The sequence below is a fragment of the Podarcis gaigeae genome, assembly GCF_964106915.1.
Source record: "Podarcis gaigeae genome assembly, chromosome: 18".
Taxonomy (NCBI): Eukaryota; Metazoa; Chordata; class Lepidosauria; order Squamata; family Lacertidae; genus Podarcis; species Podarcis gaigeae.
Genome location: NC_139696.1, coordinates 3,417,968 through 3,439,673, shown reverse-complemented (window position 1 = coordinate 3,439,673; position 21,706 = coordinate 3,417,968). Strand labels below are relative to the sequence as shown.

The window sequence follows — 21,706 nt, the reverse complement described above, 5'->3', positions numbered from 1 at the left end:
AAAACAGATTAAAACTCGCATCACATGATTTCAGCCAGTGCCGAATTTACGTATAAGCTAAACAAGCTATAGCTTAGGGCCCCACTCTCTTGGAGACCCCCCCAAAAAATATACTTCTTCTTAATTGTATTTCAGTTCAACAATTACTTGGATAAAATACATATTTTGTTATGTGCAAATGGCTTTAGATACCTATTAGGTCCATAAATTACCATCTAGCATGTATTCAACACAAAAAAGAGGGACGATTTGTTGTTGACAAAGGACAGCTGGGCGTATAAAGGGCCCGCCTATATTCGCGGCTGCCGTGCTGAGCTGCTGGATTTCAAAACTGACCGCCCTGCAATCACCAGCAACAAAGGGAAAGCCACGGTGCCTGTTGATACCTTCCCAGGAACTGCCAGGGAGCGCTCAAAAAATACTCTTGATCATTCCTGCCCTGAAGGGCTTACTTTTGGGTTTGCGATATTTCTTTAGGAAGCCGCCTCGCTTTTTGCAATGCCGTCAGTGGCGTAGCGTGGGGGGTGCAGGGGGGGCCAGCTGCACCGGGCGCAACATCGGGGGGGGGCGTGCTCGCCGCCTCCGGAGTTGCCGAAGAGCCTCGGGCGCAGGCTGTAGCAGAGCCCCATGTCTTGTGGAACCGACGAGCTGTGCCCGCGTCCGGGCTGAAGGCGTCCGGCAGGCAGCGGCTCTCAGTGCTCGCCGCGCGTCAGGGCCACGGAGGGCGCGCCAGGCTGCCCCTCCTCACAGCCCCGCCGCCGCCGCTGCTGCAGCAGCTGCTGGGCCATGTTGCATTTTCCTCGCCTCTCTGCCCTCCTCCTTCTCCGGGCAAGCGGCGGCGTCATTTGGGCGGCAGCGCCAGCGGCAACTCGCCTCAGATCACCTGACATGGACCCGCCGCCTCCGCCGTGGCTACCGTACCGTAAATACCCCAGCCCAGGCAGCAGCAAGAAGAAGCTGGCAGCGGCGGCAGGTTAGGGGTTAGGGGCGCAAATTACTTGCCTTGCCCCGGGTGCTGACAACCCACGCTACGCCACTGAATGCCGTCATGCCTTACCTTGATGAAGCTGAACTGGTGAGTGTGCCAGGTTTCGGCTGAGAGAGGGTAGGTGTCGTAGAGGATTCCTAGAGGTTGCAGGAAAGAAACAGGACATAATCATCATCATCATCATCATCATAATTTTTATTTATACCCCGTCCTCCCCAGCCAGTGTTGAAAAGGCCCTGGCTCTGTTTGAAGCTAATCTAACTTCCTTAGGGCCCGGGACCACTAGGGTGTTGCTATATATGGACCTTGAGGCCCTCCGTGGGGCATACCGGAAAAGGCGGTCCCATGGGTATGAGGGTCCTAGGCCGGGAAGGGCTTTAAAGGTCAAAACCAGCACCTTAAATCTGTTCCTGTACTCCACCAGGAGCCAGTGCAGCTGGAAAAGCACTGGGTGAATATGCTCCCATGGCAGAGACCCCGTGAGGAGCCTCGCTGCAGCATTCTGCACCCGCTGGAGTTTCTGAGACAGCTTCAAGGGCAGCCCCGCGTAGAGCGAATTACAGTAGTCTAGCCTGGAGGTGACCGTCGCATGGATCACTGTGGCCAGGTTGGGGTGGGAAAGGTAGAAGAGTTTACTTCGCCAACTTAGGAGTCTCCCACACCTAAAGCAAAAGGTGGACTTCTTTATTCCAGAGGTGGGGAAACATCTGGCCCCCGGACGATGCTGAGCTACAGCTCCCATCAGCCAAAACAAGCATGGCCAATGGCAAGGGAGGATGGGAGTTCATAAAAATCATTGGAGGGAAGGGGTGGTTTTTTAAAATTGGGATAATGTTGTTGTTGTTGTTTATACCCCACTCATCTGGCTGGGTTTCCCCAGCCACTCTGGGCGGCTCCCAACAGAATATTAAAAATACGATAAAACATCAAACATTAAAAACTTCCCTAAGCAGGGCTGCCTTCAGATGTCGTCTAAAAGTCAGGTAGTTGTTTATTTCCTTGACATCTGACAGGAGGGCGTTCCACATGGCAGGCGCCACCACCGAGAAGGCCCTCTGCCTGGCTCCCTGTAACCTCATGTCTCGCAATGAGAGAACTGCCAGAAGGCCCTTGGAGCTGGACCTAAGTGTCGGACGATGGGGGCGGAGATGCTCCTTCAGGTATACTGGGCCGTTTAGGGCTTTCAAGGTCAGCACCAACACTTTGAATTGTGCTTGGAAACGTCCTGGGAGCCAATGCAGGTCTTTCAGGACCGGTGTTATAGAGTCCTGGAGGCCGCTCCCAGTCCCCAGTCTAGCTGCCGCATTCTGGATTAGTTGCAGTTTCCGGGTCACCTTCAAAGGCAGCCCCATGGAGAGCGCATTGCAGTAATCCAAGCAAGAGATAACCAGAGCATGCACCACTCTGGCCAGACAGTCTGCGGGCAGGGAGGGTCTCATCCTGCGTACCAGATGGAGTTGGTAGACAGCTGCCCTGGATACAGAACTGACCTGCGCCTCCATGGACAGCTGCGAGTCCAAAATGACTCCCAGGCTGCGCACCTGGTCCTTCAGGGGCACAGTCACCCCATTCAGGACCAGGGAGTCCTCTATACCTACCTGCCCCCCAAAAAACTGTACAGCAAATACAACAGGAATTGGGAACTGGGTGTGAATTAATGGATACACAGTAAGAAAAGAAATGTGGGGTTTTATTTTAATATATGATCACAGCAGAGAGACTCTTGTTCAGAAGACAGGAAAACTTAGTATTGTCTTATTCTGGAATTCAAAAGCATTTCTGCCTCCAACTAGGAGGCAGAGCATAGCTTCCATTGATGGCCTTTCCCCTCCATTAATTTGTCTAATCCCCTTTTAAAGCCATCCAAGTTGGCCGTGATTGCCTACTGTGGCAGGGAGTTCCACAGTTTGCGCGGGGCGAAGAAGGGCTTTATTTGACCCATCCTGAATCTCCCAGCTTCTTCAGCTTAATTGGACACCCACCAGTTGTGGGGTCATGAGAGAAAGGGGGGAAACCTTTTTATCTCTTGCTTACCGTTGAAATGTTCGTCGGGCAAGGTGGGGACGACGTCCTCCCACAACCCCTTCAAGGGAACGACCTTGGGACCAGAGCAGAGGAGAGGACGTTAATGACTGACCACTCAACTGACTCAGCAGCTGGGAATCGGCTCAAAAACATTTGCTCAAATCCTCTCGGTTTGCAGTTTAACCTGGTTTGGTTGTTTGGGCCAGAGAGGGGCTGTTGGAGAGCAAAGAAAACTCAAAAGAAGAAATAAAATCAGGAAAACATTCTTAAAATTTGTACCTTGGTTTTCGAACAGCTTACCGTATTTTTTGCTCTATAAGACTCACTTTTTCCCTCCTAAAAAGTAAGGGGAAATGTGTGTGCGTCTTATGGAGCGAATGCAGGCTGCACAGCTATCCCAGAAGCCAGAACAGCAAGAGGGATTGCTGCTTTTGCTGCGCAGCGATCCCTCTTGCTGTTCTGGCTTCTGAGATTCAGAATATTGTTTTTCTTGTTTTCCTCCGCCAAAAACCAGGTGTGTCTTGTGGTCTGATGCGTCTTATAGAGTGAAAAATACGGTAGTTCCTGAACATTTTGGCTCCCGAACGCCGCAAACCAAGAAGTGACTTGGTTTGTGAACTATATTTTGGAAGCCGAATGTCAGATTGGCTGCAGGAGCTTCCTGCATCCAATCAGAAACCGCACTTGGGTTTCCGAACATTTTGGACTTCCGGAAAGGATTCTGTTCGACTTCCAAGGTACAGCAGTACTGCCGTTAATCCGCAGATTCAATCACAGGCCTCTTGGTAGGAGGTGTGCCAGCCCCTCCGGGAATCACGTCTACATTGCAAACTTTAAACCGCTTCGTCTTTTGCAGGCCGGGCTTGGGTTTGAGGGTGCGTGGGGAAAAATGGATCCTATAAGGGCTTCCGCCCTCTAGACACAAACCTTGAAAAACCACTCTGAGTTTTTAAAATGAAGCATGGAAAGGGAAGAAGGGAAGTTGTTCGATATTCCAGAGTTTGTAAAATGTTTATTTCATATCGCAAAATCGAAATTTTTATGAAAATCATCAAAAGGAAGAAAACCACTATTTAGTTTCTGACTAAACACGAGGTAGGATTCACTGAGTGTGAGAGCAGTTCTGGCCGTGGAATGGGGCTCCCTCAGAAGGTGGTGGACTCCCCTTCGCTGGATGGTTTTCATATATCCTTAAAACCACAACGACTGCCCTTCTTCACTTTCCATGGTTCATTTTGCACATCATAAATCCCTGCATATTTTCCAAAAAAGTATACCATTCAGTATTCCATTATTACATACACCAGAACATATCTGCACTGTTGAATTTATCACAGTGCTGCCAACATTTTCAGGTGTACACAGTTATTACCCATATATTCAATAAACGTTTGAAGGATGTTTCAAGTTGTAAAACAGAAAATGTTCTGTTTTACAACTTGAAACGTTCATTTTAACATCCTTAAAACGTTTATTGAATATATGGTTAATACTGTATTTTTTGCGCTATAAGACTCACTTTTTCCCTCCTAAAAAGTAAGGGGAAATGTGTGTGCGCCTTATGGAGCGAATGCAGACTGCGCAGCTATCCCAGAAGCCAGAACAGCAAGAGGGATCGCTGCTTTCACTGCGCAGCTATCCCTCTTGCTGTTCTGGCTTCTGAGATTCAAAATATATTTTTTCTTGTTTTCCTCCTCCAAAAACTAGGTGTGTCTTGTGGTCTGGTGTGTCTTAAAAAGGTAAAGGTAAAGGTACCCCTGCCCGTACGGGCCAGTCGTGTCCGACTCTAGGGTTGTGCGCCCATCTCACTTAAGAGGCCGGGGGCCAGCGCTGTCCGGAGACACTTCCGGGTCACGTGGCCAGCGTAACAAAGCTGCTCTGGCGAGCCAGCACCAGCGCAGCACACGGAAACGTCGTTTACCTTCCCGCTAGAAAGCGGTACCTATTTATCTACTCGCACTTAGGGGTGCTTTCAAACTGCTAGGTGGACAGGAGCTGGGACCGAAAGACGGGAGCTCACCCCGTCATTGCGGGGATTTGAACCGCCGACCATGCGATCGGCAAGTCCTACGCACAGAGGTTTTACCCACAGCGCCACCCGCGTCCCTATCTGGTGTGTCTTATAGAGCGAAAAATACGGTATATATATAGAGAGAGAGAGAGAATATATGTGTAGATATGTATATGTGTATAGGTGTGTGTGTGTGTGTGTGTGTGTGTGTGTGTGTCTATAACCTGATTCAGCCTTAGGGCTCTTCTGACGTACCTTGTGAGGCTGTGTTTTCGCCCACTCCTTCAGCCGCTGGAATACACCCTCATTGCACTCAATGATCCAGTGCTCTTCAATATTGAACTCCTCGATTTTGGTGGCGGCGATCGCCATGCCGAAACCCACCTCCAGCACCCGGCCCCCTGAGTGGAACACACAAGAGCAAGGAGGTCCGGTTAGCGGCCGCGACTCTTTGAGCGGACCAAGGAGACGGATCGAGCGTAAAATATGCAGAGGGACATTTAAAAGTCCTATCCCACAAGTGTGGGAGAAACAGAAAAAGTTAATGGGCTGCAAAGCCTTTTCTGCAGAGTCAAAGGCTCTTACATTTTGCAGCCTGCATGGTGGCACTGTGGGTTAAACCACAGAGCCTAGGACTTGCCGGTTAGAAGGTCGGCGGTTCGAATCCCCGCAGTATTGGGGTGAGCTCCCGTTGCTCGGTCCCTGCTCCTGCCAACCTAGCAGTTCAAAAGCACCTCAAAGTGCAAGTAGATAAATAGGTACCGCTCTGGCAGGAAGGTAAATGGCGTTTCTGTGCGCTGCTCTGGTTCGCCAAAGCGGCTTAGTCCTGCTGGCCACATGACCCGGAAGCTGTACGCCGGCTCCCTCGGCCAGTAAAGCGAGATGAGCGCCGCAACCCCAGAGTCGGCCACGACTGGACCTAATGGTCAGGGGTCCCTTTACCTTTACAAAGCACAGGAATAAGGCAATTGTGGCTTTCAATGCCTATTCTTTTGGGGTCTGCTGACCCCTTTCCACCTCTTCACCCCCTTTGCACAGAATGAAGCACACGTTGTTTTAAGATAAACAAACCCAGCCAGATGTGCGGGGTATAAATAATAAAATTGTTGTTGTTCTTGTTAAACAAAAATTTTACTTACAATTCAATGCAGGCAGCAAGTGCAGTACGAGCAAGAAAACGTCTCGGGTACGAAATTCAAAAGTTGGCTTCTAAATTGGCTGCCCCCCCCAAAAAAAACCACATGCCTGATCAGTCTGGAAGCAGAGGCCAATCTGAATAAAATATTGGGGAGGCCTAGGTAAGACCTGCCCCACATAACCAATCACAAGATGTGGAGCACGGACACCATTTAAATGGCATTGCCTATCAACTTGGGGGGAGAGGCATGCCCGCCTTAAATATTGCCAGAGGCAAAAGTATGTGGAACAGGCTTGTGTGTTGGCCTTCAGGCTAAATACGAGAAGGCCAGAGTTCACTGCTGTAAGAAAAATCTAGATTTTTTTTGCTCTATCCAAGATAATCTTTCTTCCCCTAGGCCAGGGGTCTGCAAGCCATGTGGCTCTTTTACACCTTTGCCGCGGCTCCGGGGCGGATACTAGCGAGGGGAGGAGGCGCATTGTGTGCCCCAACACTCCCCACTGTGGCGGGCGCTGTACTGGCTGTGACGTCGCATGGGGGCGGTGCGTGTGTTAGTCACGCACCATCCCGACGTCACCTTCCCCCCCACCCGCCTGCCCACTACATTCTAAGGGGCATGTACGCTGGTCACTGCATTGAAAGGGAACATGTACGCTGGTCACTGTTTTGAAGGGGAGTGAAGAACACACACACACACAAAAAGGTAACTTGTTAATTTAACGTTTATTTCTATGAGGAGGAGTAATTCTGAGGGGTCAAACAAAGAAATAATAAAAAAGTGACAAAAAAGTTATTTTAATAATGACAAGTTTTGCGGCTCCCAGTATTTTTTCCTTCGGAAACGGGTCCAAGTGGCTCTTTTTGTCTTAAAGGTTGCAGACCCCTGCCCTAGGGGTCTGCAACCCACGTCTCAGCTTGCAGCTGTTGGGAAAAGCCCGACCCCTGAATCGAACCCGCAGACAAGCGTTTATTTCAGAAGGGGAGATAGTTTGCAGTGTGGCTATTCTTAACTCTGCTGCAACACAAGGAGGTCTCAGGCAGGAAGACCTGGGGTGAGGGGCGGAAAAAGGTTAAAGCACATTCCTTCACTGCTGTGCCCGTGTCCAATAATCCCTGGAATGTTAGCTAAAGGGTGCTGGAAGTTGTAGCTCAAAACCACTCGAATGCCTGTATTACGCAAATCCACTTGGAAAAAAACACATAAAGGTAATAGGCTGTATGTTAACAATTGTAAAGTCATTTACTAGAAGCTACTTCTCAAAATTATAGGGAGGCTGGTGGCGCTGTGGGTTAAACCACAGAGCCTAGGACTTGCCAATCAGAAGGTCGGCGGTCCGAATCCCCACAATGATGGGGTGAGCTCCCGTTGCTCGGTCCCTGCTCCTGCCAACCTAGCAGTTTGAAAGCACGTCAAAGTGCAAGTAGATAAATAGGTACCACTCCAGCGGGAAGATAAACAGTGTTTCTGTGCGCTGCTCTGGTTCGCCAGAAGCGGCTTAGTCCTGCTGGCCACATGACCCGGAAGCTGGACGCCGGCTCCCTCGGCCAGTAAAGTGAGATGAGCGCCTCAACCCCAGAGTTGGCCACGAGTGGACCTAACGGTCAGGGGTCCCTTTACCTTTACCTTACTTCTCAAAATTAGATGCAGCTTCTCATAACGTCAAAGTTAGCATTGTGACATAATATATTAAAATGTAGCTTATTCAGTTAACCACCAAGTCCAGTATGTACAAAATTTCTTCATCTTCTCTTGTATTTTTCTATCTGACGTATCCCTTAGAAGAGTACCATGAAATAGTCTTGTAAGTGTCAAATGAAGATGATAAGGTTGGTAGATTTAAGAAAGTAGCACTGGTAGAGGCACAGGTAGACAAGAGAAGGATTCCTGCATATTCCCCTGTTTCGCCCCAAGGGGCTTCATCAGCTGTGTGTGGTTCTATATCATATAAACACAGAGTTGTAGCGCTGCAGGGTGGGAGCTGAATATGCTTTAGAGTGCAGCTGAATGTGCTTTAGAGTGCAGCCAGAGAGGGAATCCGTTGCCACCAACGCTAGCCCTACTCGGAGGAGACCCACTGAAATTAATGGGACAGACTAACTTTGGAGCATTCCTTCCAATGGGTGCTATTCTGGGGCAGAGGTTATAGCTGGGTACAACCCAGAGTCTTTCAGACAAGGAGTAGCTTAGGATAGGTTGGCAACGTCGAACCAGAAAGGGAACGTCAGGACAGCCTGGTTGCAGGATCAAGCCAAAGGGAGCCCCCATCCAATTCTCACGAGGGGCCGCAAGCACAAGAACAACTCTCCCTTCCTGTGGCAACTGGTATTCGGACGCATTACCGCCTCCTTCCTGTGGCAAGGAGTTCCGTAGTTCAACCCTGTGACGTCCTTTCTTCCGCCTTTCCCGAATCTTGCAATATTCAGCTTACTGGGATGTCCACCAGTTCTGGCCGCTACCGCAAAAGCGGGGAGTTTGGAGCGCTGGCGCGCTATGGCAACAACACCCCTTGAAGGTAGGCTTGCCCACAAACCTCTGATGACCACGACATTGCGATTGAACGTGTCAGGCTGGCACCAGGGAGAGACCGGGTTCCTTTCTCCCAACACTTGGCCCTGAAGCGAACTGGGCTACCTTGCGGGCCAGCTCCTGGCCTCTCAGTGGAATGCAGCGAAACAAAACATACTGTATTTTTTGCTCTATAAAACTCACTTTTTCCCTCCTAAAAAGTAAGGGGAAATGTGTGTGCGTCTTATGGAGCGAATGCAGGCTGCGCAGCTATCCCAGAAGCCAGAATATATTTTTTCTTGTTTTCCTCCTCCAAAAACTAGGTGTGTTTTGTGGTCTGGTGTGTCTTAAAAAGGTAAAGGTAAAGGTACCCCTGCCCGTACGGGCCAGTCGTGTCCGACTCTAGAATTGTGTGCCCATCTCACTTAAGAGGCCGGGGGCCAGCGCTGTCCGGAGACACTTCCGGGTCACGTGGCCAGCGTAACAAAGCTGCTTTGGCGAGCCAGCACCAGCGCAGCACACGGAAACGCCATTTACCTTCCTGCTAGAAAGCGGTACCTATTTATCTACTTGCACTTAGGGGTGCTTTCGAACTGCTAGGTGGGCAGGAGCTGGGACCGAAAGACGGGAGCTCACCCCGTCATTGCGGGGATTCGAACCGCCGACCATGCGATCGGCAAGTCCTAGGCACTGAGGTTTGACCCACAGCGCCACCCGCGTCCCTATCTGGTGTGTCTTATAGAGCGAAAAATACGGTATATATATATAGAGAGAGAGAGAGAGTATATGTGTAAATATGTATATGTGTATAGGTGTGTGTGTGTGTGTATACATACACACACACACACACACCCCTCTATAACCTGATTCAGCCTTAGGGCTCTTCTGACGTACCTTGTGAGGCTGCGTTTTCGCAGCTATCCCAGAAGCCAGAACAGCAAGAGGGATTGCTGCTTTCGCTGCGCAGCGATCCCTCTTGCTGTTCTGGCTTCTGAGATTCAGAATATCTTTTTTCTTGTTTTCCTCCTCCAAAAACTAGGTGCGTGTTGCGGTCTGGTGCATCTTATATAGCCAAAAATACGGTAAATGCACCGTCCTACCTTTCGAAGCGGCCACAGAAGCGAGGGAATGCATGTAAGGGGTCTCCCAGCGCTCCATAACCGGCTTCCCCATGATTTCCAAGTGGGTGTCCGTCGTGTCGTACCCCGCGGCCGCTTCTTTCCAGGAGGGCTTGCAGTTCTCCCCTTCCAGGAAAATTGGTTGGGCGGTTTCGGACAAGGAAGTCATGTTGGCTGGAGCTGGAGAGGCAGAGAGAGAAAGAAATAGAGAGCTGGAGATTTAACAGATCCCAGCAGGCGCCCCCTTGGACTTTAAATAAGTTGGCTTTAAATAGATGAAGCTGGGGGGCGAAGGGGAGGGGAAAACAGCTGACTCTGCATCTCAGGAGTGCTGAGTTGAAAAGGGAAGGGTGATTCCATGCCCCCCTCCTCTCATTTTGCAACGCCCATTTTCCAAATGGGAAAGGAACGAGGGGACACCTGCTGGATAACTCTTGCATGCACTCACCCAGTGGCTGGATTTACGTATAAGCTAAACGAGCTGTAGCTTAGGGCCCCGCTCTCTTGGGGGTTCCCCCAAAAAATTTAAAAGAAAAAAAACTTGGATGTTCATTTCCAAAATATAAGATAAAAAACAAATAAAATAAAACCTGCATCCAGCAACAGTGTTTTGTGTTGTGCAGGCTCCTGTGATGTAAGTCATGGCCCCCGCCTGCTAGCCTGCTCCCTAAAATATCACTGGTTTGCTCCTTTCTATATACAGTGGTACCTCGGGTTACATACGCTTCAGGTTACATACGCTTCAGGTTACATACGCTTCAGGATACAGACTCCGCTAACCCGGAAATAGTGCTTCAGGTTAAGAACTTTGCTTCAGGATAAGAACAGAAATCGTGCTGCGGCGGCGCGGCGGCAGCAGGAGGCCCCATTAGCTAAAGTGGTGCTTCAGGTTAAGAACAGTTTCAGGTTATAAACGAATTAAGTAACCCGAGGTACCACTGTATAGCGTGCCTACATTCGGCATGGACTGATTGCATGTGCAAATGGCTTGAGATACCTAATAGGTCTGTTATGTAGTGAAGTTCCCCCTGGGCCAGCAGGGGGATACTGTAGATAGTTTTCACTCAGGCCTGTAGATAGTTTTCACTCAGGTCCACGTCAGTTATTTTAGGCGGGGAAACTCTGGGTTGTTGTTGCTACAATGTTGACAGCCGGCTGCCTATAAAAGCAGGCCGGCTGAGCTGTTTGCTGTTCAGTTTTCTGTTCCAGCTTACAAAATAAAGAGCTGCTTTGGAGAAATCGCTGTGTCGTCTGCCATGTCTACCCACTATTTAAAAGGTCCATAAATGGCCATTTAGAATATATTCAACACACACACACACAAAAAAAGAAAACAGTGGAAATTTGTTGTTGACAAAGGACGGCTGGACATAGAAAAGGCCCCATTACCTTCAGTAGTTTAGGGCCTCATCAAACCTAAATCCGATTACAGAATAAAAAGAAAAAGAGTTAAACAAAACAATATAATACAATACAAAGACCAAAAAACTACATATAGATAGCAAAACAAAATAAAAACAATTAAAAACACATCCGGTACTTTCAATATCTTATCTTTTCATTTACTTGTTTCAGCGACCTCCTCGCACCTCCCTTTTTTGTATTCCACTTCAATTAACTGTTTCAGCAAATCCTTTCCATCTTCCTCAGGTTTCTGTCCTATAATTTATCTTAACACATTCTGACCTTATTTTTCCCTTTAATCCATTAACAGTCTATTTATATTTAATTCTTGATAACATTTCTGCTAAAGCCATATAACTTCATTCCAACACCTTTCTAACATTCATTAATTTTACAATATTTCTGTAGGTAATCTTTAAATTTCCTCCAATCTTCTTCCACCGGCATCAGACCTAAATCCGGCCCTGCACTCACCCCTACCTGGCAAATCAGGGTTTTGGAAAACCACTGGATCCAGCTCCGCTGGGAATCAATGGTGCCCTATCCTTTTTTCACACGAAGCGACCAGAATTGGACACATATTATCTGTATGATGACATTCATGGCATTGACAGTTTTATTTTCAGCTCCTTTCCCCCAGAGTAGCTGGGGAAACTCAGCCAGATGGGCGGGGTATAAATAAATTATTATTATTATTATTATTATTATTATTATTATGGGATTTGCCTTTGTCACGGCTGCTGCACGCTTGGGTCGACGTCTCCATCAAGACCCCTCAAGGTTTTATTAATGGTCCACGTGAAATATATTTGCTTATTTATTTATTTGCCCCAGTATGCACCAGGTAATTTATACTGGCCCTAAGGAAACGGCCTGAGGGCCACATTTCACTCTGAGCAACTTTATGAGGGCCACCAGAGGCCAAATGAGCCAGGCAATAAATGCATTTATTTTACTTTTTTCCCAGTAGGTTAGTTTCCACGCACATTCATGTACATGTGAGTTCAGGATAAAAGGTGTCTCTGAGCATGGACAGAGTGCCTCCTTTCCTACTAAAAGGCATTTTGTGGGGGGCTGGCACCAAAAGCTTCCTTTCCTTCCCCCTTATAATCTATTTAATCCTCTTAAAACAGACATTCCCTCCCTCACACAAATGGCCTGAAAACTTTCCCTATAATAATTCCATTCTCATTCCCTCAGCCCAACGGACTACAACCCCCATGAAGCCTTGCGGCGGCCAAATACGCTATGTTTCCTCAGCGCATGCGCACCTTTCTCCTCTTCCTGACCCCTCAGGCGGTCGCAAAGACGTGCTCTGCGTGCGAGCGGCTACAAACTACACTTCCCATCATCCTTTAGGAAGGCGAGACGTTTTCTCCGCCCTCCATTAACGAATTCTTTTTTTAAAAAAAACTACACCTCCCATAATGCCTTTCGCGGAAAACCCACCTTGACGAGCAACGCGCGTGCGCGCCGCCTCTTCCTCCCTTCGGCTACCCGCGTCGCCCTCCCGCCCCTGCGGTAAACCCCGTTTAGAACCAGCCAATGGCGAATAGTGGGGTGGAGCGTAGAAAAGGAAAAGAAAGCGACTCGCGCTTTGGCGCAAGCGCAGTGCGGCGCTGTCCGGCCGGGAGCGGCGGTTGGCGGCCGCAGGGGAAACGGGAGGCGAGGGCGCGCGCGCGTGTGCGTGCGTGCCGCTTGCGCATGCGCGCGACGCCCGCTGGCTGCTGCTGCTGCTTGGTCGCCGGGGCCCTCTTGTGTGAGGTAAAATAGGAAAAGCCCCGAGAGAAGGAGGAGGAGAGGCGGCGGCGGCGGCGGAGGAGCCGGAGAGGAAGAAGGAGAAGAGAAGAGAGAGAAAGCCGCCTCAGCAGCAGCCACAACCGCCGCCGCCTCCTCCTCTCTCTCTCCCCCCCCCCTCACACCCCGCTCGGATTCACCTCAGCGCCGGAGGAGGAAGCAGAAAGAGGCAGCGGCGAGAGAGGAGGCGGCGGAGGGGCAGCCGAGCGGGCCCAGGGCCTTCGCGCCCCCGCCATGAACAGCGTGGGGAGCGCCGACGAGATCGGGTGAGGGGGGGGGGGAGGAGGAAGAAAGGCCCTGTCACGTGTGGGGGGGGCAGGGCGAGGGGGGGAGGGGGGTCGCGGGGAGGACACCCCCCTCTGTTTCCACATAGTAGCCTTGTTGTAAGGGGGGGGGAGAGGGAGCCCCCCCAAAAGACCACATTTACTTTTTAGGGGGAAGGCCCTGTCACGTGGGGGGGCAGGGGGAGGGGGGGTCGCGGGGAGGACATCCCCCTCTGTTTCCACATAGTAGTCCTGTTGTAAGGGGGGAAAGAGGGAGCCCCCCCAAAAGGCCACATTTACTATTTAGGGGGAAGGCCCTGTCACGTGGGGGGAAAGTGGGGGTCACTGGGAGGACACCCCCCTCTGTTTCCACATAGTAGCCTTGTTGTAAAGGGGGGGGAGAGGGAGCCCCCCCAAAAAGACCACATTTACTTTTTAGGGGGAAGGCCCTGTCACATGTGGGGGGGCAGGGCGAGGGGGGAGGGGGGTCGCGGGGAGGACACCCCCCTCTGTTTCCACATAGTAGCCCTGTTGTAAGGGAAGGGGGGAAAGAGGGAGCCCCCAAAAAGACCACACTTGGGGGGAAGTGGGGGTCGCGGGGAGGACACCCTCCTCTGTTTCCACATAGTAGCCTTGTTGTAAGGGGGGAAAGAGGGAGCCCCCCCAAAAGAGCACTCTTACTATTTAGGGGGAAGGCCCTGTCACGAGGGGGAGGGGGTCACGGAGAGGACACCCCCCTCTGTTTCCACATAGTAGCCCTGTTGTAAGGGAAGGGGGGGGAAGAGGGAGCCCCCCCAAAAGACCACACTTGGGGGGAAGTGGGGGTCGCGGGGAGGACACCCTCCTCTGTTTCCACATAGAAGCCCTGTTTTAAGGGGGAAAAGAGGGAGCCCCCCCAAAAGGCCACATTTACTATTTAGGGGGAAGGCCCTGTCACGAGGGGGAGGGGGTCACGGAGAGGACACCCCCCTCTGTTTCCACATAGTAGCCCTGTTGTAAGGGAAGGGGGGGAAAGAGGGAGCCCCCCCAAAAGACCACACTTGGGGGGAAGTGGGGGTCGCGGGGAGGACACCCTCCTCTGTTTCCACATAGAAGCCCTGTTGTAAGGGGGGAAAGAGGGAGCCCCCCCCCAAAAGGCCACATTTACTATTTAGGGGGAAGGCCCTGTCACGTGGGGGGAAAGTGGGGGTCACTGGGAGGACACCCCCCTCTGTTTCCACATCGTAGCCCTGCTGTAAGGGAAGGGGGAAAGAGGGAGCCCCCCCAAAAGACCACACTTGGGGGGGAGTGGGGGTCACGGGGAGGGCACCACCTTCTTCCTCTGTTTCCACATAGCCCTCTTGTAAGGGAAGAAAGAGGGAGCCCCCCCAAAAGACCACACTTGGGGGGAGCGGGAAGGCCCTGTCACGTGTGGGGGGGAACAGGGCGAGGGGTAAAGTGAGGGTCACGGGGAGGACACCCCCTCTTCCTCGATGTTTCCCCGTAGTAGCCCTGTTGTAAGGGAAGGGGCGGGAAAGAGGGAGCCCTCCCCAAAAGATCACATTTACTATTTAGGGGGAAGGCCCTGTCACGAGGGGGAGGGCGCCACGGAGAGCCCCCCCTCTGTTTCCACATAGCCCTGCTGTAAGGCAAGGGAAGAAATAGGTAGCCCCCCAAAAAGACCACACTTGGGGGGAAGTGGGGGTCACGGGGAGGACACCCCCTCTTCCTCTGTTTCCACATAGTAGTCCTGTTGTAAGGGAAGGGGGGAAAGAGGGAGCCCCCCAAAATACCACACTTGGGGAGAAGTGGGGGTCACGGGGAGGACACCCCCATTCCCTCTGTTTCCCCTAGTAGCATTGTTGGAAGAGAAGAAAGAGGGAGCCCCCCACCCCCCAAAAGACCACACTTGGGGGGAAGTGGGGCTCACGGGGAGGACACCCCCCTCTTCCTCTATTTTTCCACGTAGTAGCCCTGTTGTAAGGGAAGGGGGGAAAGAGGGAGGCCCCCCCAAAAGGCCACACTTACTATTTAGGGGGAAGGCCCTGTCACGTGGGGGGGGCAGGGCGTGGGGGGGGAAGTTTTCCTATTTTACCTCACACAAGAGGGCCCCGGCGACCTACTTTTTCAGCTATGAGGCAGGAGTTTCTCCAAAGGAACCCCCCCTGCCCCCATGGCCAGCACACTCTTCTCTGTACCCTCTACCCCTTGTCTCTCTTAACCCCTCTGCACTGCAGGGCAAGGTGGGCCAATGGATCTTAAATCTTCTCTATTTTGGGGGTGGGGTTGAAGTTGAGGGTTGGGAGAGGGCCAGTTTGATGGGGGTTGTGAGAGGAGCGGCGAGAAACTCTAGCGAAATGAAATTCCCCCCCCCCCCTGTCTATCTCCCAACCTTTCTCTGTGCCAATATAATTAGCTATTAATTAGGGTGGGGGGAGGGTTGGATTCAAAATAATAATGGGTGGGCAATGTGGGGGTTAAGGCCACAGAAGATGAAAGAGAGAATGGGGTGGGGAGCTAAGTGCACAAATGGATTTCAGGAAAAACGAGAGCCCTGCTTGGTCTGTTTCATCCAAAACCCCACTTTCCACATTACTGAACCAGGTGCTTCCAGAAAGGCACCGTCCAGCCTTTAAACATGGAGGAGGGTTCTCTCTAGGGGGCTGTTGGTCTGTGATTGCTACTTTCCAGATAAGAGAATGGGGATTTGGAGCACAACCTCCAATGGAGAGGTGGCTGCTGTTTGGCCTTGAGACCCCAGTGGGTGGGTTGTATTAGACTAGAGGGCTCCCAGCAGATACGCAAAGATCTGTCTCCTGGATTATTGGATGGTGGAGCAGACATGGCAGCGAAAGGTTCTTGGGCTCCATTCCTTCCAAAACACACAGGGAGGTGATTCAACTGTTGAGGACGTGTGTTGGTGCATATAGTGATAACACTGTTGGGGATAATACTTGTCAGGTGCTCTTAAATTACTCCTTAGGTAATATGTGGATATAGATCAAGATTGTAGTGAGATTGTGGGCTCATATCCAGCTCCCTAATCAGTTCAGAGGCCCAGACCATTTGTAGCCCTCTGACATGGGTTTTGGGGCTCCTCTCACAACACACACACCCCAAACCCCCACATCCTCTGACATCCTGTTTGCTGCCTTTTGGGTGATGGGTTTCTAGCTTGGCAGTAGAAATCTAAGGCTGTGGAGCAGCTGGCAGCTTGCACCTGGCTCTGCAGCTGGGGCACAAGGTCATTAGGTTGGCATCCGCGGCAGCTCCTTGCTGTGACTCCCTTGTGAAGAGCTCCAATTATTATCTGAGGTCCCTCTGCACACTTTGTGAGGTGAGGCGAGCATTGGTTGCTGAACCACGCTCCTCCTCGTCCCTTTGTGACCCTATACGAGCCATCATATTCGGACTTTTGCCCCTGAAACAGTCTCTCTCATGCCTCTTAAGTCCCCTTCCTGCAGTTGAAGGAGGCTGAGAACCTGTGTAGGACAAGAACACTGGTGATTCATCAATGCTGCCCCATGATGCATGGAGCTTGCCCCTCTTGTGCTGAGCGTGGCTGGCAAAAGGCATCGCTTTGCTTTCAGCCTCTGAGGCCGAGGCAGCCCACACTGGAGGGATAAAGGCTTAAAAAGAAGATTCTCTTTTGTATCTCGTTTTTTACTTCTCTGCCACATGCAGATAAGACCTCCTGGGGTGCCCAACGTGCCTTTATATTTCTTGTTCCCGGGCAGATTTCCACAGATCAATTTCCATCCTGGGAATGGCTGAATTTGAAGGGGGGTGAGAAAGGGGGGGGTTTACTTTTGTAAAGCCTTCTAAGGGATTTCATGCTTTTAATCTATAACCTCAAAATAGCTCACTGGTTGAGTCTTTGTATATGTCGTCCTTAGTCACCGTGCTCCAAATGTTGAACAGGATGTCTGCAGTACAGTAGGTAGGAAAAGAGCTGGGGCAATATTTCTAAGCCTTAGCTCACCAAGCTTCCATTCTATAGGAAATAAGCATACATAGCCTGAAATCGAAGAAACTTTACTATGCTGAAAATGGAAAAGATGCTTAAAACCAGGAACTATAATATTTAGATTATGCCTCCATACATTGCTTCACATTTAGTTTAATATCAATCAGTTTGATCATAAAGTTTCTTCTACTATCAGACCATGCTTAAGAGTACAGCATGCAGAATGAGCATGGTGGCAAAAGTACAAGCCTTATGCCAGGGTTGCAAGTAGACATTCATCTGAATACTTTTTGGGAGGTGACAAGAAGAATGGCTCGTCCTTTGGGTTCTACTCATTGGGAAGATTTCAGCTCTGTGAGTTGTGATGCATTTTCTCATCAAAGTCTACCTTTTCCTTGAGTCTTACACCATCCCTCATAAAACTAATTCATATTCCTAGCTGAAATGCACTTAAATACGTTCATTCCTTGCAAGTTCTTTCCTTGTAGTGTGTTGCTAAGCCACTGTTGACATTTCTTCTTTGAGTGTCTTGGGGTTGGGCCCTGTCTCTGTTACTTGGTAAAGCATCAAGTACGTTGTTGCTGCTGCAGTAATTTTTAAAAGAAAAATACTGATAAGATATACTGCCTTACCATTGTCAGAGTAGCACTCAAGGTGGCAGGAAACAAGCTGCTTCTATCAGCCTTGAGCTGAATTTTAAATTTTTAAACTGAGCTGTGAAACCCCAGGTGAAAAAATATACCTTTTTTTGCTCTATAAGACTCACTTTTTCCCTTCTAAAAAGTAAGGGGAAATGTGGGTGCGTCTTATGGAGCAAATGCAGGCTGCGCAGCTATCCCAGAAGCCAGAACAGCAAGAGGGATTGCTGCTTTCACTGCGCAGCGATCCCTATTGCTGTTCTGGCTTCTGAGATTCAGAATTCGCCCCCCTTGTTTTCCTCCACCAAAAACTAGGTGCGCCTTGTGGTCTGGTGTGTCGTATAGAGGGAAAAATACGGTAACTGAAATGCGCAAAGGTTCTTAGCAGTCACCTATGACCAGTGCAAATCCACTTCGGGCAACAGTGCAGTAAATACTTTTATTTTTAAAAGGCCACAATGACTAAAATAGCTAAGCATAGACCACCTGTGTCAGTGGTAGGGAACTTGTGGTCCTCCAGATGTTAGACTACAATCTCAGTCCGCCTCAGCCAACATGGCCAGTGGTCAGGGATGATGGGAGTTCATCAACATCTGGAGAGCCATAGGTTCCCCGTTATTGGTCTAGGTCAAGGTATATGCGACTGGACAAGCAACCTATAGACCCTTTGCAAGTGGGACTAGATTTCCTCTAGACTTCCTTCATAAAGATTCAAGGAATGCTCTTTGCTTGTCGGCCTAACAGGTGCTAGATCCTGATGCCAGTTAGCAACAGCAAAATTCTCAGCGTTATGAGTGCTGTCGATTCTGGGTGTCCTCGCAACACTTATAAAATTCTAATAGCAAATGGGTTTTTTAAATTTCCTGATCCTGTGGAATGTGGCACAGTAAATGTGGCCAGAATAATCTGTGTTGTTTTAATAAATTGGATTTGTAAGCTTTTGTAGCTTGCTCGTTATTTGTGGTTTCATAGGAAACTGTTTTCCTTCTGTGGTGAAGAGAAAGATAATGCAATAGGAATGGGCTGATTTTAGGCACAATGGCAGAGCTTGGTTTGCTTCTGAGAGAGAGAGAGAGAGAGAGCGCCTTCAAGGAGCCTCTGATTTAATTTCGTTTGTTTGCTATGTTTGCAGGGCATCCCATAACATAAAGTTCTCTCGGTGACGTACAGTAAATACGTTATAAAAAAATTAAAATACAAAGTAAAACATGAAACCATTCAAGAACAGCATCAACACAACACAACTTGATGCACCCCACTTTTAAAAAACAGGTCTAAATTACTTAAGTAATTTTAAAGGGGTGGTTAGAAAAAAATTATATTCACCTGTCACCAGAAAGATCACGAAATTTTACTAGGCGAGTGGCTAGCGCCGTAGCATTGGTGGGGTCACAGGGGCGGTTGCTAGCGGCGTAAATATTCTCAGGGGTGCAAAATTTCAAAAGAAAAAGTAGTAGTAATAAATTTTTAAAATAGTGTGCCCTCCCTCTCACATTTAAATCTCCCAATGTCCTCTGCACAGGGCTTTGGAAAGAACCCTGCTCCTGACCAATCCCCCATTCCATTCTCTGCCATGCTCAGTGCTCACGGGACGCCACGGCTGCTCCTCGGGTATGTTGCTTAGCTTCTGCCCCTTAGTTCCCGCCTATCGATAGACAGTGCCAAGGATACCTGCCTTGCCCCGGGCTTTGGCAACCCATGTTACGCCACTGGGTGAGCCTTTCTGGGAAGGCTATTGCTTCACCAAAGTGCCCTCTCCTCTCCTTGGTAGTTGCCTGCCTTGCTTCATTCAGCAGGGACAGCTGCAACAGGCCCTCCAAAGAGGATCTTAAGGTGTGGGCAGGTATGTATGTGAGAAGGTGGCCTTCCAGGTCACTTAGTCTGAAGTTATTTAGAGCCTTAAAGGTTTAAATTGAGCACAGAAACAGACTAGATTAGCCCCAGTTAATCTTGTGGTGCTTTTCTTGACCAACTGCATCTTCCAGGCCATTTTCAGAGGCAATCCCACGTCCATCTCAGGTAACAGAGCATGGGTGATTGTTGGCAAACTGTCTCCATCCAGGTAAGGTTGCAGCCTGCATATTGGCCGAATCTGATAGAAGGTGCTTGTGCTGCCGCTGCTGCATCCTTGCCCTTCTTCCTCACCTCGTGCTCAGCAATTGCCTCCTTTCCTGGAAGTAAAGGAGGCACAGAATTGCCATGCACACAGAGCGAGGAGAGGGAGCGCGCAAGCCCAAGGCACCAGTGTGGTGTAGTGGTTAAGAGCAGTGGACTCGTTATCTGGGGAACCGGGTTCGCGTCTCCGCTCCTCCACATGCAGCTGCTGGGTGACCTTGGGCCAGTCACACTTCTGTGAAGTCTCTCAGCCCCACTCACCTCACAGAGTGTTTGTTGTGGGGGAGGAAGGGAAAGGAGAATGTTAGCCGCTTTGAGACAACTTCGGGTAGTGATAAAGCAGGATATCAAATCCAAACTCCTCCTCCTCCTCCTCCTCCTCCTCCTCCTCCTCCTCCTCCTCCTCTTCTTCTTCTTCTTCTTCTTCCTTCTTCTTAATATTCACCCATGTCGGCCAAACCATGGTTTGGCACTGCAACTGATGCAACCCAATGCAGAAAAAAGAGGGGGAGGGCATTTGTTGGATGCTTAGCACACAATTCACATACAGCAAATTCATAAAAATGGCACAGGACCTAAAACCAAAAGTCAGAGGGTGCTCATCCAAATCCTACATATGGGTCCTCAGCAGCAAGCTCAGTGGTGCTTAGTACCAAATCAGTCTGAATTGGACTGCATCTAGCCGGAGAAAATTCTCCATGGCCATTAAAACTATTTATTTATTAAATTTCTATCTCGACCTTCCAGCGGAGCCCAAAATAATCCAAGGGAGCGAGGGCCTATAAGTAATATACATTGCTTTTCTGTGCTTTGCTACCCTGTTCCTCGGGGCTTTCAGTTAGGCATTTAGAAGTACCTGTTCCTTCTTGTTGTTGTTGCTGTTGTTAGTAGCGTTTTGTTTTAGCATTAAGGAAAGTGTTGCTTAAAACGAAGGGTCAAGCAAACCCAGTTACCCATGGCATGGGAGATGAGCTGCTGGTATAATAGTTAAGATGGCAGTGACTGAGCGCTGGAAGATGAGAGGTTTTGTTGGAACGGTTTGGTGCTTCTCTCGTGGTCTGTTTATTTATTTATTTCCCCATGCCATCTTCAGGCTGCAGCGGCGGTTTGTTCTGCATTTGCTCAGTGTACCAGAATCCCATCTAACACAAAGCCAAAGGCCAAAACTGTCTTAGCTTGTGGCAATCTATGGAGCTGTGTATAAATAGCCACACTTTATTTACATACAGCTGCTCTGCTTGACCTCAGAAAACCCTGCACTTTTTTTTTTTTGGTCTGAATATTTGTCAAGGTGGCCAGAAATAATTTACAATAGAGCTGGAAGACTGAAAAGATTTCAAAGTCCCTCCTCCTTGCAGAGGGATGCTTGGCTTAGGATATAGGATATAGGGAACATGCCCGAGCGGGGTCAGGGACAAGTAAATTCAACCCCATATCCATAGTTTGTCATTTATTGTCATTTCTGTTGGGTGACCTTGCGCCACTTGCAACATCTCAGCCTCAGTTTTTTGTAACATGGGAATCTTAATGCTCTCTACCTTTCCGAATGTTTGCAAGTCAATCAGAATGGAAAAGCGTTTTGTATGTGGAAAAGATTCCTAGCGTCAACATCCTCAAATTGCCTTAGCCCTCTAGAACGAGCGTGCTTCATCAATAGACTACCGTATTTTTCGCTCTATAAGACGCACCAGACCACAAGGCGCACCTAGTTTTTGGAGGAGGAAAACAAGAAAAAAATTATTCTCAATCTCAGAAGC

General features: G+C 49.6%; 2 protein-coding genes across 12 annotated transcripts in view; one reads left to right on the top strand and one right to left on the bottom strand.

Moving 5' to 3' along the window:
* The window catches only part of GAMT (guanidinoacetate N-methyltransferase), a 218,826-nt gene that overhangs the window by 2,258 nt on the left and 194,862 nt on the right, over window positions 1-21,706 (bottom strand). Inside the window, exons 1-5 of one of the 2 annotated variants that reach the window (XM_083720717.1) lie at window positions 12,187-12,406; window positions 9,769-9,966; window positions 5,280-5,425; window positions 3,023-3,086; window positions 1,058-1,125 (exon numbers count right to left, since the gene is read on the bottom strand). In XM_083720717.1, coding sequence (XP_083576843.1) covers window positions 1,058-1,125; window positions 3,023-3,086; window positions 5,280-5,425; window positions 9,769-9,966; window positions 12,187-12,253 — 543 coding nt within the window. In that variant the 5' untranslated portion in view covers window positions 12,254-12,406. Of the gene's footprint in view, window positions 1-1,057; window positions 1,126-3,022; window positions 3,087-5,279; window positions 5,426-9,768; window positions 9,967-12,186; window positions 12,407-21,706 lie in introns of those variants that run through there. The other variant, XM_083720716.1, reaches the window with a different exon arrangement.
* DAZAP1 (DAZ associated protein 1) overlaps window positions 12,796-21,706 on the top strand; it is a 51,773-nt gene continuing 42,862 nt past the window's right edge. For 3 of the 10 annotated variants that reach the window (XR_014559729.1, XR_014559730.1, XM_083720612.1), the window contains exon 1: window positions 12,867-13,253. Coding sequence is in view for 6 of the 10 variants with exons in the window: in XM_083720612.1 (XP_083576738.1) it covers window positions 13,222-13,253 (32 nt within the window). In the remaining 4 variants the exon portion in view is untranslated. Of the gene's footprint in view, window positions 13,254-21,706 lie in introns of all 10 variants that reach the window. The other 7 variants (XM_083720611.1, XM_083720614.1, XM_083720615.1 and 4 more) reach the window with 7 other exon arrangements.